General features: G+C 38.8%; 1 protein-coding gene across 3 annotated transcripts in view; it reads right to left on the bottom strand.

Annotated features, from left to right (window-relative positions):
* TTC8 (tetratricopeptide repeat domain 8) overlaps window positions 1-10,395 on the bottom strand; it is a 48,284-nt gene extending 37,889 nt beyond the window's left edge. For all 3 annotated transcript variants that reach the window (XM_068398439.1, XM_068398441.1, XM_068398440.1), the window contains exons 1-2: window positions 10,211-10,395; window positions 1,687-1,716 (exon numbers count right to left, since the gene is read on the bottom strand). In XM_068398439.1, the coding sequence (XP_068254540.1) occupies window positions 1,687-1,716; window positions 10,211-10,324 (144 nt within the window). In that variant the 5' untranslated portion in view covers window positions 10,325-10,395. The remainder of the gene's footprint in view (window positions 1-1,686; window positions 1,717-10,210) is intronic.
* Window positions 10,396-16,448: the final 6,053 nt, after the last annotated feature.

The following is a 16,448-nucleotide window of genomic DNA, read 5'->3' as shown; positions in this document are numbered from 1 at the left end:
GAAGCCTACTTTCTGCGTTGCAGTTTTTAGTTATCTAGAAGAATGTTAACAATTCTGTTCAAAAGTACACAGTTGTAGTAATTTACTAGAGTACAACGCAGATTTTTCACTCACTGAAAACCTGTAAGGGTTTAATCTGAAATAAATGCAGAAGAACTTCAGCTGAAAAACTTCAATTAAAATGAGTAAGAGCAGCACAAAACTGGAAGAACCACACTGCCAACAGTGAGAGGAAGGCTCACTTATCATCACAAAAAGCCATAAAAATAAATGCACACATTTCTGAGTGATCCACATGACAATATTATTTACACCTCGACTTAGCACAAGTTTGTCCACTGAAACTGTTGCCTCAAATTCCATTTATATTATCTGCTCTCTCTCTTTGCGAGATCGATAATTTTGTTTTGTGACAAGCAACGTGTCTGTGTTTATGAAGAAAACTTGCATTTTTATGAAATGGAGGAACAGTAGAAAAAGAAAGGGACAGCTCATTTCAGACAACCCACATATTCACAACCTAACAGATTTAGCTTGCTTAACTCATAATCAGAACAGAACTTTACAATAACTAATAGTAATTAAAGAGGGAAGCAATATCTTAAGTACTGTAAGTACAGAAATGTGATATACTATTTCTTAAGTCTAAATTCCAGAAAGAAAAGTGACATAGTGTTTTTCACTTAGTTCCTGAGAACTGGTTTGTCTCTGAATCGAATATCTTCCTTTTGTTTCTGAAAAGTCCAAAAACCTAATTAAAAAAAATATTAACATAAAATCTAAACCTAAATGTATTTTCTGAATCTGGTAATGCACATTTCTCAGAGGTTTCATTCTCCAATAATCCTTTCCATTATCATAAATTTTATTTCGTACACAATGAAAACCCCAGAACACAACAACTGCCTTGTGAAGTGTAATCTTTAAAGTCAAGAAGATATCTGGCAGTATTTCACTGAAACCATTTTGTATGCAAACAACCCGCATGACTTCATTGAAATGTAATCGGAGACTTGTAAAATATGTTATTGAGCTGTATTTAAAGATGCAATTTCACATTGTGTTTAATCTCTTCTGACTGTGGGCTGGAGCAAAAAAGATGCCACCACCCACACATTACTATTCTTCCCATTGCAGTAATCTGGTGCTAATGTGGACGGAATGAAAACTAATCAATTACTCTCAGTCTTCCATCACTTACACAAAGCATCATCATGCAGCTTCAAGACTACCCGACTCTACACAAGGTAGACAGTGAGAATGATCTGTAGGAGCAGGAAGGGCATGGGTAACAAGCCCACCATTACACTGCATCAAATAAAACATAAAAGTGAGCCCTAAGAGCATAAACATTGTTCTGTCTGTGAAATACACATTGGCTTTTTCCTAATCTCCTCAGCAGATGAAGGGTCATTCAGCCCAAGATAGATTCAATTTAGCTTTTAGAAGGCACTCAGCCACTGAACTGCTGAACAGAACTATAGGAAATATATGAGAGAAATAATCTTCTATCACATATAAAAGCTGCTTATTTAAAATACCCCTTATCAAATGTACTGCCTTACCAATGATGAAAAACAAATTTATGCCATTAAAGATTTAACAACAAAACAAGTATTATTGAGTGTATCAGAAATTCTTCCTAATGATTGTATCTAATAATTGTATTTATGAAAAGAATTTTACCTGAAACACAGTGTATTCAGAATCAGGCTCCTGAAAAGAGAGGAAATAAGAACTGAAGAATGGAAATGCCAAACAATAAAAAGAACAACAAAAAATGGAATTATACTCTGTGACCACCTCATTTTGTATAAACATTTTCTCTCTGACACATATATCCAAATTTCCATTTTATTACATTATCTCAACTTACACACATTATGGAGCTAATCAATGTTTTACACAATGAAAGCAGATTTGCAGTAAGTACATTTTTCAGATACCTTTTGCTTTCTTGCTTCTGCTGGGTCATGTTGGCCAAATCTTAGATTAACATTAAAGAATTATTAAATTGAAAAATGGTACATTTTAAAAAAAAAAAAAAAAAGAAAAACTTGGAAGATGTAAGCAAATCTCTCAAAAGTTAACCACATTACTAGGCCATGGGCTTTAGAATGCCCACGTAATAAAATCCATCCTTGCGCATTTTTGTTAGCTGCTGATGGTGATCACACTGATATCACTGAAGTACATAAAAGAAAATTTCTGCACATATTAAATTTATTTTTGTACTTTTATGATGGAAATGATGTATTTATTGTATTCTGGACAGTAATGCTGTAAGTGAAATAAACATTAAACTAATGGCTTACTGCACCATCCAATAAACAAAAGGAAAACTACCAGATGAAGTTTACTACAAGCCAAAAAGCAGCAACTTGCATCTGCTTGAACACTTCAGGTAAAAGTAAGTAAATATTAATAACAGGAAATACAGGTTTATCATCATTTATTGTGTAATTACCATGTCTATATAATATCTAAACTATCCTTCAGGGCTTCTGCTGCTCACTTCCAGGGACTTGGGAGGAATTTTTCCTCTCTAGCGTATTACTTAGCTTTAGGGGGAAAGACAAGAAAGGCAGGAGATAGATATTACTTTCTCTCAATCACTATTAGTCTTTTGCAGAGTCAGATCATTTCTGCTCCTAGAGGCAGTGGAAAATTTCTTACATATGTGGGCCTTGTGTAAATCTATCACAGTGAAGCCAACTATATTAGATTGAATATAGAACCTTAGAGTAATTCAGACAAGAAAGGGACTTCAGGAGGTCTCTAGTCCAAAGCTGTGCTCAAAGCAAGATCAGTTATGAGGTCAGTTGAGGTTGCTCAGAGCTTTGTCCAGCTAGGTCTTGAAATATTCCAAGGATGGAGACTGCACAATGCCCCTGTGCAACCTCTTCCACTGCCTGACGGTCCTTACGGATAAATGTTTTTGCTTATATCAAGCCAAAGCCTCCTTCATTTCAATTTATGTTTGCTGTCTCTCACTCCATGCACCACTGTGAGGGGGGCTAGCTCCTAGTATGTATTTGAAGGCTGCTGTTAGATCACACCAACATCTTCTCCAAGCTGAAGCACTGCCCAGGATGCTGTTAGCTTCCTTTGTAGCCAGGGCACACTGCTGGCTCATGTTTCACCAAGAGAATGGCAAGGTCAAGTTCGCTCTTTTTCTCTGTAGTATGAGACATGGTCTACTTATTTCAATTTGAGCATTTTTACTCTGTAAATTCCATGACAGCAGGGACCTGGAAGACTGGTGATGCTGTTGCATCTTCCTTCTGTAGCATACTGGAATTTCTGTGGACTTTTAAGGATCACATCTGGCATCACAAACTTGTTCACCTGTGTCAGAGCGCATAACACAGCCTATAAATTGAGTACTCTGTGGAACTAAGTGTTAATTGAGGGATTAATCTCAGCTGTCTGTGATGTACCTGGGCTTGATTAAGGCACTGAAGCTGCCTTTATATTTTAGATGTATGATTAAGTGAACTCCAAGTTCTTTTAATATGTTGTTTTATTTATAGTACTTGTCTTCTAAAAAATAAACTGTTCTAGCTTTCTAAGTAAAAAAGAAAAGTACATTGAGATATTTCAGCTTGCATTTTATTCACCCCATTGTGTCCGAGTGCTACAGCACATATGGTGTACTAGAAAATGGTTTAAGAGCAGTAGGTGATCTTCTATACCATATGTGCTACAGTAACTAATGAGGACAAGGTTAGGAACATTATGTCAACCCTAACTCAAAAATGCCTTGATGTTACAGATGTGTATCTTACTTTAGGGGCACTGTTCATTAGTTTAAAAAATAATTCAAAAATAAAACAAATTTGCTTATGTAGGAGGATTCACATTACTGAAAAATTCAGAAATGACATCCCTCATCCCTTTGGAAAAAAGTAGAGTTGACCAATAATACTTGCTAAAACATTGCTCTCGTAACGGTAGGTGATAGTATTGCATTGTTCATACATCCTAATATATTGTTTCAGTATTTGACAAGAAGTAACTTAAGATTTTAAATAACCCTCAAGCAGGTGATAGAACCTTCCCATTAAATACCAATGTGGAACAACAAAAACTAGCACTAAAATATATTTTAATATGGGTGGATCCAGAATTTGGTACTCATGCCAGAAATCCACTGGAACGAGATTCTGAATTAAGATTTCTTTGAGAGGATTAACAAATAGCACTACCCTGTAAGCTTGTACCTCACAACAAAAGGTCAAATTTATTCTTCATTTACAAATATAAAGCACCTTTGAAATTAATAAGATTGTAAAAGCAATGAAGGAAGGATTTAACTCAGATTTCTAAATACACTGAGGGCATTTTAAAATTCAAGTTAATGTGTAAAGTCAGTTTACTTGAAGATCAAAAATATTTAGAAAAATAAAAGTCTTCTGATGCCTATAGCCTAGAAGAGGGAATGAAACAAGATTATATGCCTTACATTCTAATAAAGCTCCATTCTACAATTAATTTCACGTGTGTATGATTTAATCATGCAGAATATTAAAATTAGTATATTCTGAAAATGCTTTTCAAATAATTAAGAGCAGAAACACAGAAAAAACATTACCAAAGAACGACTTCACTGTATGTATCACTAATTTTTACGCTACAGTCTCTTGAACTAAAAACTGATTTTCTTGCATCATAAAAGATGCTTTTTCAAATCAAGTTCCACATATATAAACATTTTCATGATAACTTTATTATAACCTTACAAAATACAGCATGCAAGTAATAGTAGCTGAAAGTTCACCGTGGGAGAAGAAAGGACAACTGAAGAAAAGTAAATCCTCATAGCAGACCACTAATCAAGTTAAAGGCGGGACATCCACTGTATGTCTATTAATTACATCAGGCAATTTTTTTTTATTATTGTTAAACTACAGCAGGCCTCATACATTGGTGCTGGTTATTGCCTTGAATCTGACATATGGAACACAAAGAAGAGTAATCAGATTAGGTAACTAATCGGGATGATCAACAGAGACAGCCCTGGATTGTATTTCCTCTAGGTCATGCTATTACTATAAACACAGAAGGCAATGCCTGTTTGCTTACAATAGGAAATAAAAACTGAACATCAGTGCTTTATGTTTGTATGCCCAAATGCAAGTCATAGAAAATAGAGCTTTTATCTATCCTGAGATAAGACTGTCAGCATAGAAGTAAATTCCATCAATAAAATTTATATTCCTAATTATTAAATTAAGAAATGCACAGGACATTTTTGAGAAAAAAAATATTTCAGTCTTCCATAAAATCTAACTCAGTAGCAGCTAATTATTCTTCTATCAAAATGTTCAGCACATTGTATTCATTAACAACTCTTCAGGAAAACATAATAGATTTTAAAATGTTTTGATTTCATTGATGTGTTTGTTAAGAATTCAAGTTTATAATGGCATAGCATTTGATACTGCTACATAAGAAAATTCCCGATTCATGCCCAGATGGCTAAAAGGTCAACACCACACCTTAAAAACTCCCTAGGGCTTACCGCATCTGGTGACAAGAGTTCAAAGAGAGTTCTACACCAATTAAGATGCTTCTAAATGCATGTACATGTAACTAACAATTGACTGGATCATCAGTAAACTTATTTTTGAGACCTTCAAATCATCTTTTACCATGTTCTTAAAGGAGAATTTCTTAAACATCATTATACTCGTGATGAAAACATATTCTGAATACTAAGCATACGTACAGGGAGCAGTAAATTAAGAGGTATATAAAGATGTACTGGTCAAGAAAATTTCTTATTACATTTATAAGTGTGATTGGCAAAAATGCCTACTTCTAAGGCTATTGTAGAAAGCCGATTTTAGCTGCCCATAGTTTTGTGACAGTGTTGTGGATGCAATGGAGCAGGAGTGGTGCTATCACTTAGCAGACCAGCTGACACCTGGGAAAAATGGACAGGCTTTCAGACAAGCAAGGTCATCTCTTTCAGGTATGAAAACACTCTCAGATTATGCACTGTTAGTCTCTTCCTTTACTTACTTATTGTTACATTACATGCCTTAGAAGGGAGAAGGCTAGTTGCCTGAGCATGAAAAAGTTCTGACCTGTAACAGTCACAGTTTAACTCAACCATTCCTGAGCATCTCTTTAAAGAATACCATCTCCTGTTTGTCATACCCTAATGCATGCTGTTCAAAGAAGTGAATCCCTGAACAGTGTCCGAGGCTACTGTTCTTATAAGATCCTTCCTTCCCTGGCTGCAGAGGTTCGAAGGCACACGCTTAGCAGAATATGGAACAAGAGGATGAGAACAGATGGCATGGTGATTACAGCAGTTGAGTATTCCCTTGTGCTGCACAGCAGCTCACTTAATCCAAACTTTCCGTAAGTGTTGTCATTTGTCTGTTTGCTTTCTGGTGCCCAACATGACATACTTTGGGCCCGACTTGCAGAAGTGCTCCCATTAAGGGTTTGACCATGGAATGTTTCAGAATTGTTATGTGTTTTTTAAGCATAATAAACCACACATATTGGGTAAGGTACCAAAAATGATACATACTTAATTTTAGATATTTCTGCAGGTTATATTAAAACACTACTAATGTAATTCACAGAGATGGAAGACAGCACCATTTTATGGTAGGTGGCTGAAGAAGACAGAAATAAAGTTTCATCAAAATATTCAGGAACGACTGATTTCATTAACATGCCACCTTCAAAAGTAACACAGACTTCAGGAATCAACAGACAACCTGCCCGAGGATGGTCTTAGATTCTTAATTAACTTTAAAAAAGTAATCTTCAATCACTTCTCTGGTATTCACAACTACAGCAACTTAACTGACATGCTACTATTAGAATAAATACAGGATAATGTAAGATAGTATTAGACTAGGCATACCGGGAGAATTAAGTAATGTATGTCACTTATTTCAGTTCTAATCACCTCAGTGTTCAGCCTTGGAGTTTAGTATCTTTCAAAGGTTTTATAAAAATAACAGTTCTATTAAATGCCAAGTATACATGCTGCAATACATAAACATGATTTGCTTTTTCAGTCTCTTGTATTAAGTAGGTTCAAAATCCTTTGTAACGTTTCAACTACATATAAAACACATTCTTCAGGCATGTTACTATTTCCTTTACTCCATGCCCGAAGTCTACCAGGGCAAACGTGACAGATTGGTACCTGAAAGCAGCAAGTGTTAGAAAGCAATGAGCTGAAAGTGCAATGACAGAGCTAGGGAAAAGACCTGCAAGGCTTTACAAATGAGAAGCAGAATAATAAAACACAGGCTTACTTGGACAGATAATCAGTAAATATTAAGATTTTGCTTTGACTACAACAAAAAGTGTAAATCTAAAACATCATGAGCACAGTTGACAGAAGAAATGCCATTCCATGTTAAATCTGCCATGAATGTTAAAGCTATATTTTAACTAGATAATTAGAAAATGTTTTACTTGAAGAAATTTCAGGTGTAAGATTTTGTATGTTGAGTTGGTTTGAGTTTGGTTCAAGTTGCACTCTTCAAAGTTATTTACCCGATATTCTGGTTTCTCCAACCTGCTGTACCAAAATAAACAGATGGTATAAATAATGCTACATCTTTTCCTGTCAGGAGCTGTGCTCTTTGTCTGGACGAACAGAGATGGAAGAAGCTGTGTAGCCATTACATTATACACCATGAAGTACAGTAAACTCCATATTCTTTCTGAAGAAACATGCTGAATTGCCACTTAATAACCACCTCTCCATTTACTTTATTTTTAAAAAGTCTCTAAACTGTTACTCCAGTTACATAAAGTACTTATATAGAGCAAAATCCACTTGCTGGTGCCTGCAAACTTGTGATGTGCTTTACTCAAACACTGATCTATGAAATCTCTTTTCAGAGAAAGACTGCAATATCGTTCCATGCACTTTTAAAATGTTGAAGAAGTCCAAGCTAAAGTCGATGTATTTTTAAATATTTTTAGAAGTCATTAATTCCTGCTTAAAAAGAACTCTTAATAAGGATTCCTCAAGAAGATTATATGAGGCAAGAGCCAAGCTAACCATATTTCAAGTTTGCCTCTACAGAAAGCAAAGACATTTCTCTTCTATCTAAACTTTTGGGTAGGTTTGAAATATGCTGCTGATGAAGAGTACCTTTTTCACATAGAACTCCGAACAGGAATATAGCTCTGAAACGAACATACCTAAGTTATAAAGTCCAGTCCTTTGTAGGCAACCATGACCTGGAAGTCTCTTCAAAACACTGACGAAACTTTTTCTTAAAATTCAGACACTTCATATAGGACCTCTTCTAAGAGCTTGTGATTTGACGTAGTATAGACACCATTCATCTCTCTACTCTCCACTGTTTCTCAAAGCATAATTAGCTTAAATGTTTTCACTTTTTCATTCTTACAGAATATGAAGCTTATAGGCTGGTGTAATCATTTCATTGATTAAATTAGGTGATCAATTGGTTGTCCCAACTTTATACAGTATTTGGAAAAACCGGCATATTGCTACTATGTAAGGTCCTGGTTCTCTAAGAAGAATGTGTAGCTTTATCTAAGAAAACAATTTAATTTATATACTTAAATGTTTGCAGCAAGTGTGAACAATATTTGGAAGAAAGAAGGAAAACCAAACGGGATCTACATCCTCTCACTGCTGTTTTGTTATTTTCCTCCTAAACATTTTTCCCAGCCTTGTACACCTTCTGTTCCTTACCCCACTTCTGTCAGTTGCAGATGTCTTCAACAAGTTCTCCAATGCTACTGGAAACAGCCCAGCAAAAGTTTGGAGTTGCCAGGTGTAACAAAACAATTTTACACTTGAGCTCCAGCACACAGTAGAAATGCAGTTGTCTTTATATTTCCATGCTGAGATCATAGATTGGAAATTGTGCTACTAATTAAAAAAACATATAAATGAATAGCAACAGAAGCACTATGATCTTTATGACTCTTATTTACTGCTATTACCTGTACTGTTTCAAGAGTTTCTATCATGAATCTAGTGCTGTACTTCCATATGCAAACACTACACGTATCAAGACCCAATAATGTAAATATACATAAATGATGCAGGACTTGCACAGAACTAATACTCAATCTCATTTAGTGTTCAGGACCAATTTGCTTGGAATGTCTTCTCTGCTAAAAATTTTTCTGCTGATGGTGCCTTATTGGTGTTGTGTATATAACATAAACAAATGCATCTTTTAAATATCTATTGTAAACCAGTTTAAACAATTACTGTTCTTTACATTTACACAATTGTGTGACTGTGCAGCTTTTTTCCTTTTGTGATGAACAAGGTTCTTAAAATATGTAGCTATAGGATGCTTTGAGAGACTTATTAATTTACTGTAAAGTATTTATGATGAAGATAAAAGTCCATTCAATTACTGTATTCAAAATATGGCAGTAAAAATGTTTAAATGCATACAAATATTAATCCAGAAACAACATTCTCAAATCCTTCCTTCTTACAGAAGAGTGAGAAAATATGTAGGTATTGAACAAAACATGCTCAACGTTTCCAGAGACTTTGTAGCTGGAGAAAGAGCAAACACAGAGGCACGGAAATGCCTTCTGTCCCATGGTAATGCTCGTACGTAAGCTGAGCTAAGATGGGTGTCTCTTAACCTTATGAGGTTCAGTCCATACAGCAACTGCGATGTCTGAACATCGGTATAAAATCAACAGTAACATCCTTGAGCAGACCTGACTTTTAGTTTCGGCTTTTCTTCCTCTAACTCCACAAAATCTTGAGTGAGTTAAAATTCCTGTTGTGGGGAGCCCTGGGACCCAACCACTGTCACGGCGTCACTCCCAGTGGTACAACGTACCTGTCGCACTACTCCCCTCGCCTGACTTGGCTGGGGCTGGAGGGGTACTACCAGGGCGCGTCTGAGGGGCCAGCAGCCCCTCGCTCACCGCCCCCCGTTTCAGGAGAGCCGTAGGGAGCTCGGTGAGGAGGCGCTGCCCGGCCCTCCTCTGCCTCCTCCTCGCGGAGCACGGCGCGGCCCAGCCCTCCCCAGCCCGCTAACGGGGAGGTGACACCGGGCCTTCCCGGCAGCCGCAACTGGTAGAGAAGGAGTCCTGTGGTGCTCGGCCTGCGGGGCCGCTGAGGAAGCACGGACGCGGCCTGCCGCCGACCGACACCACCGCCTCCCGGCCCGGCCAGCCACTGCTCCCGGCCTCCCGGCCCGGCCCCCGCTACCTGCTCGCCAGGCGGCCTCTCCAGCAGCTGCGAGCAGAGCTCCGAGCACTGCCGGAACTTCCTCCGCCTGAAGTAGCTCCAGGCCTGGAACAGCGGCTCCAGCTCCATCCCCATCCCGCCGGCGGGACCGCCGCAGCGGCTCCGGCTGGGCCCCGGCGCCTCCTGGCCCGCTGCCTGCCGAGCGGGGCCCGGGACGGAGCGCGGGCGGCCGAGCGGCTGCCACGGAAACAGCAGGCCCCGCCTCGGCCTGGGAGGGCCTGCGCGCCGCGCCGTGCGGCCCCGGGGGAGGCGGGCGAGCAGGCAGGCAGCAGCCCTGGGCGATCTTCGCGGGGTCCTGCGGCCGGCCCCGGCGAGGCACGGTGCGGCTCTGGGCAGGGAGCTGCGGCCCCGCCGAGCCCCTCCCTGCGAGAGCCTCTCGGAGGCTGGTACGCTAATGACTAAAAGCAGAGTTTGATCTGCTTTGATTCCGACACTACCGTCTTAAAAGCCTCGTAATTAAAGTGCTACATGTAATTTTTTCTTTGTGAACACCTATTGTAAGGCGTAATATCTTAATGACTACTTCCAGACTACAAAGTGAATTAAATGTCTAAGGATGCTAGAATGTTTGATTATAACAGTCTTTTTAATGATTTCCATTTTGAGATAGTGAATCAAAACGAAACACAATGAAGTGGTGATTGCAGACTGACACAACGGATTAAGGTTTCCAAGTACGCTCTCAACCTGCCAGCTGTGGATTCAGGTGAGTAAGTAGTGGATTAGTTATAGATATCATCGACTACTCCGTGCTCTGGCTCACCTGAGGGTGTTTGGCTTGACAAGGAAACAGTGTTTTCTGTTTCCTAGAGAAAAGAATGGATCTTCAAGGAGACTTGGCTTTCCAGCAGAAAGCAGTGGAGACCCAGAAAGAGGCATGAAGCTGTATGCTTTATGGGGGATGAACTTGGAATTCCTCTGATGAAAGCTGATGACTTTTCAGAAGAAAAAAATGATATCAGGCTGTGTGACTAGAAACCAATGGGAATAAATTGTGAGCCATGTTGGCTGCCAGTATTTGGTCCCTGGTCATGGGAGGATGCCCCTGGAAACAAGAAGAACAGTAAGGATTTCAAATAGCTTTCTTGGGAGGAGAGGTGGAAAAATGCTTTTCATATAAAAGAATCGGTAATACACGTATTACTAGACTTCAGCCATAGTTTTATAGCACCAAGATTCTATCTATAGCAAGAAACATCACAGTCTTCCAAAGTTAGCCTGTTAGATACGGCATATAGATGTGGCTTCTCAGCAGAAGAAAGGGGAAAATGGTCCCGGAGCAATTTTTATCTGTTAGACTGTTGGGAAAGGTATTCATTGCACTTAGTGATCAAACTGAAGTAATGTTGTCCTATGGTAGCAATTAGATCAAGATGGATCTTCAGCTTTTTTAGAATGAGGAGATTTTACAGTGTTGAGAATGACAGGAAAAGTCTTTTTCCTTCTTTTCAAGCTGTAATGTGCAAGGGGTTTTTGCTCTTTGTTTGGCTGCAGATATGAGAAGGAGTTTTCAGTTTCCACATGATGGTATGCATTTAATTCAAATGTATAAAGCCAGAAAGAGTTGTCCTGGCAAGCCTAATGCGTCCACCCATGGCAAGGTGAACAACCAGAACTAAAATCACAAAGCAAAAAGCTGTACCTTAGATCAAAGTTCAAAGAAAGATGAATCTACATAATAATTTGTCAGCAATACTTGTGTGAGGAAGAGCCTTTGATTATTTCCTTTATACAGCTCCAAATGTAAAGCTACTGTGATTCTGGAAATTTAGCTTTTATCAAACCATTTACTTTCATGTCCTACCTGCCAGCATGTAGAACAGAAACACACTGTCAGTCTCCTCCTGCTCCCAGATCACATTGCAGTTTTGTCAGCGTTCCAGAAGCTACACACGGTGCATTGAACATTTCACTGATAAATGCTCTAGAGATACAAGTTTGTATAAGGGTAGGAAAAAGTGAAGATGGACAGAGAAAGGTGTGTCCACCCAAGTCGACGGTTACAGTACGTGTAAGTCCCTGCTCACGTATTGCCTCTCTATGTGCACTATTCACAGGATGAATATAGAACTGAGAGTATCTATGTTTGTCCTCCATAAAATCTTAGAGAACATCAATTCTCTAAACTGTGGCACTGTTTTATTCTTGGAAACAGCTGTCTAAAAAGTATGCCCTGATCCTAGAGGAACATTGCAAAGAAGACTCAATCCAATATTGACAGATTTCTGTATGAGCCGAGCACTTACTTAGATATAAAACTACACGATTAAACCTGTCCTGCCTTTCAAGTAAGGCCAATCCCCTGGTGCAGATGCTATTTGTATCCCCAGAGTCCAGTCCTACCTCAGTAGCACGCATAAAAATGCATTCTGTCTGTCATAGCCTGCTGCTGCTACCAGGTGAGGCCAAATCCCCAAGCATGCTGCAAGCCTTTACTGCAAATGCTGATGCTTATCCCAAAAAAGGGTACCATATGCATTTGGCTGATGCCAACAGTAAAAGTAAAAAGCCCAGCAACTGTCTTTCTGCAGAGTTGAGGTGTATATAAAAGAGCAAGTACAGAAGGCCAGTAACAAAGCTGATCGGATGCTGGCCTAGAATGCAATCCCCTGCTCCTGCCACCGCCTCTGGCCAGTTGCTGCTATTGATTTGTGTGAAGATGAAAAAAGAACTTGCTCTTCTCATTTCCCACAAAGACAAATTCCTGTCTAGTGCATAGTTGTGCAGTGTACCACATACCCCATTTTTCTAAAGCTGTTCTTATCTCAAAATTGGACCGGGTGAGTATGAGCCAAAGGTCAGTGGAAATTTGACTCTGCAAGAGTTTTCTACGTCAAAGCTTTTTGCTCTCAGAGCTTCATGCAGTTGCAACTCTGTACGCTAGTCCTCTGCGCATATGCCTCTTTATGCATGAAGTGAGCCACTGGTGACTTGCGAGTTAATCATCGTCATTTAAGCTGTACATGCTAGATCTAAAAAGAATTCAACCAACTGGGCAGCAAATGAGTGTCCTGTGTCCCATGTATGTAGCCACGCTACACAACTGGCCTGTAAATAAAATGACTCTGCAATCGAATTGTATTCGTCAGTAGGCTGACAGAAGCCTGGAGAGCCTGTTTGGCTTCTCAGTTGTTTTCTCACACAGGCTGCAGTGCAAGAAATAACTCTCAGTCGCACTCAAAGGGATGATACTTGTTGTGGGGAGTGCACAGTCACAGCTTGGGAGACTGAACATGCTGGCCTTTCTCCACAAAAGCGAGAACACGGTATCTTTCAGACTCTGATTAATATCTGTAAAGTATTAAGGAGTGGTTTTCAGCTCTGGTGTATTTCCTTCATGATGTCATTAATTCAAATATGTATCTGACACTCCATTTGAGAGCTGGAAGTGTTATCTATCATCACAAGACAGCTATTCAGTGGCTTATGGGAAATTAGTGTTTGGTTTCAGTAAAATTAGTAGTGCTTAAACCTCCATGTTATACTTCAGGAATGATCACTTTTGTCATACTTGTGTATAGTGTATGGAAAAAGAACAATTTTGAATGTGTGTGGAAACTGCTTAGTTTCTTTCCCATAGCTCCGGGCTAAGACACTGTTTGAGTAGCTTGCTAGAGCTATCTGCTTCTTTCACCCACTCCCTCCCAAAATGAGGAAAATTCATTCTGGGGAAAGGTGGACAAAATAAATTTGGAGGATTATACCTCAGATGTACTTGATTTGTGGGAGAAGAACAAATTACAAATTTCCTGTTTAACATTGATAGAAAAAAATCATTATTTAGTAACAGCGACATCCTGGGAGAGATTGTCTAGGTGGAAGATGGGTTTCACTGTGTGAAATGTTACAAGTAGTGTTTATGTGTGATATTATGAAAGGTGGAAGTTGCTTGGCTTGAGTGCAATATAGGCTTGTCTGCATTCTTTTTTCAAAAGTTTTGTAGTCTAGTGGTTAGTCCCTTGCATTACTTTAAGTAGAAGTGCTTAATTTGTTCATAATACTCAAATGCCCTCCAACTATAATGAATCCCTCCATGTTCATTGTGTCAACGCTATCTTGAGACAATAATCGGTAATGTGATTTATCTATAGAAATCACCAGTGTTTATTAAAGAAAAGTCCTGTGCTTGTCTTGTATATCTATGCACGTTCGTTGTATTGGAAGTGACCTGACCTTAGCTGGTATGTTTTGAGAGACTATTCTCATTTTCTGTGAAAGGACAGGAAATTCAGTGGTGCTGCTTTATTTACAGCTGGAGTATTGTGATGGTATCACTGTCTCATGGGTAATTTGAACCTTGCCTTCATTTATTTCAACCAAGAACAGAAAATTCAGGAATCAGAAGTAAGGGACACTTTAATTCCTCTTCTGTCTACGGTTTATTCTTCATTTGAAAACAAGATGTCCCTGAGAGCAGCTACAGGAAGAACTCTTATTATAATTATTTCTGAATGATAATATCAGGGAGCTCTACTGAATATCAGGAATCCGTTATTATTAATCTTTACTCATAAAACACATGGGTTTGTATAATTGCTTTTTATAGAACATAGGTTTTGTTGACATCTATATCTGTGTACTGGATTTCAGTTGTGTTTCAATTAATTGTTCAATTACTCGTCAAGATCACATGTCGCTTAGAGATTTAAATCTGCTTCGCATTTTCACCTTTTATTTTAATACAGTTTTTTTCTTCCTACTGACAAGGGCACTTTAAACTGATACTGAATACTGGTTCTAAAAGGACAGATGTATCTAATGTTTTTCTCCTTTACACATTCCTCCAGAATAAACTATTGGTATGCCTAAAATGCTTTGCATTTTCCAAATGTGCTTATGACTCTTCTGCATCAGTCTCCTAACATTTAAACTATGTGTATGAGATACATGAATTAGCTTCTTACAAAGTACGTATGGAAGAGGAGGACAGGACCCACTGATATCTAAGACACCTTTCATTTTAAAAACATAGATGCTATAGGCTGACTTTGCCTTTCTCTGTAAGTCTCCCATGGGGGTCTTCTGTGCACCAAGCAATCATACATGTTTCTTGAACTAGGAATGCTAATTCTCAGGCTTTATCTCTCATCATGACCTCACATTCTTATGATAAAACCAGGAATAGAACCTAAAAATAATTCCTAAAATTATGTTGGTACCTTAAAATTTCTTATGCAACTCTGTGGAGAAACACCCTGTATCCCTCAGTAGCTAAGTCATTCAGATGCAGGCTACTGCTTCTGTCAGTTACTCATCTCTCTCAAGATGTAAGAATACAGAAGAAAGATGTAATTTGCTGCTCAATACAATTAACAAGGGCTTGAAAATGAACATTGATGTTACCGCACATCTACCTGCAATTGCCTCAGCTAGAGACATCTGGCTTGCCTTTGAACAAGAGTTGGCATCATGAAAGATGACATGCAAAAAGGGTTCATTCTAATGATTCAGATACATTTGATGTTGGAAGAATTGAGAGCAACAGAGCATAGAGCGAGTTTTGTTTTGGGTTTTTTTGTGTACTTTGAATGAACCCAAACAGGACTACAGATCAGGTCATGCCAAGTGCCTGCTTTTTGGGAAGGCACACGGTTGTGGCAGAAGAGCACAAAGAATAAGTTCCCTCTTTTCAGCAAGGACCCTGCCATCTGAAGTTGAGTTCACATAATATTTACTTGTAGAACCCATTTCTTACTGACTGTAGAAAATTAGGAGAGGTCATGCAAATGAAATTGCATTAAGAGCAGAGTTTTGTGCTGAGGCTTAGATTCAGCATTGGGGAAAGTAATTTGTAGTAACAGCTGCAGGTTTCATTCTGTGACCAGCCAAGACAACAATATGCATCAATAGCAACTATTGCTGTCATAAATAAGAATACTGCTGCTTCTTGCCGATCATACATGATATCCTAACCATGGTTACCATGGTCTAGTTGAAAAGGGATCATCCAGCAGTTGATAACAGAACTTAGATGGCAATACTGTTCAGGTCCCAAGCCATTAGCCTTCATATGACTTTAGGTCTGCCCTGTTCTATTTACACATGGACTGAATACAATCTTTGTGATCAGATTCACACCTCCTTCAGTGTACAGGATGAACAGGATGTTTTTCAAGTTAGATTGTTCCTTTTTATCTTTAGTGGTTCATATGAGACACTGTTTCTTGTTCGATGCTCCGTATGCTGCGCTGAATATAGA

Source organism: Nyctibius grandis, chromosome 4, assembly GCF_013368605.1.
Source record: "Nyctibius grandis isolate bNycGra1 chromosome 4, bNycGra1.pri, whole genome shotgun sequence".
Taxonomy (NCBI): domain Eukaryota; kingdom Metazoa; phylum Chordata; class Aves; order Nyctibiiformes; family Nyctibiidae; genus Nyctibius; species Nyctibius grandis.
The sequence above is the reverse complement of the archived record's forward strand: the minus strand, read 5'-3'. Positions and strand labels throughout refer to the sequence as shown.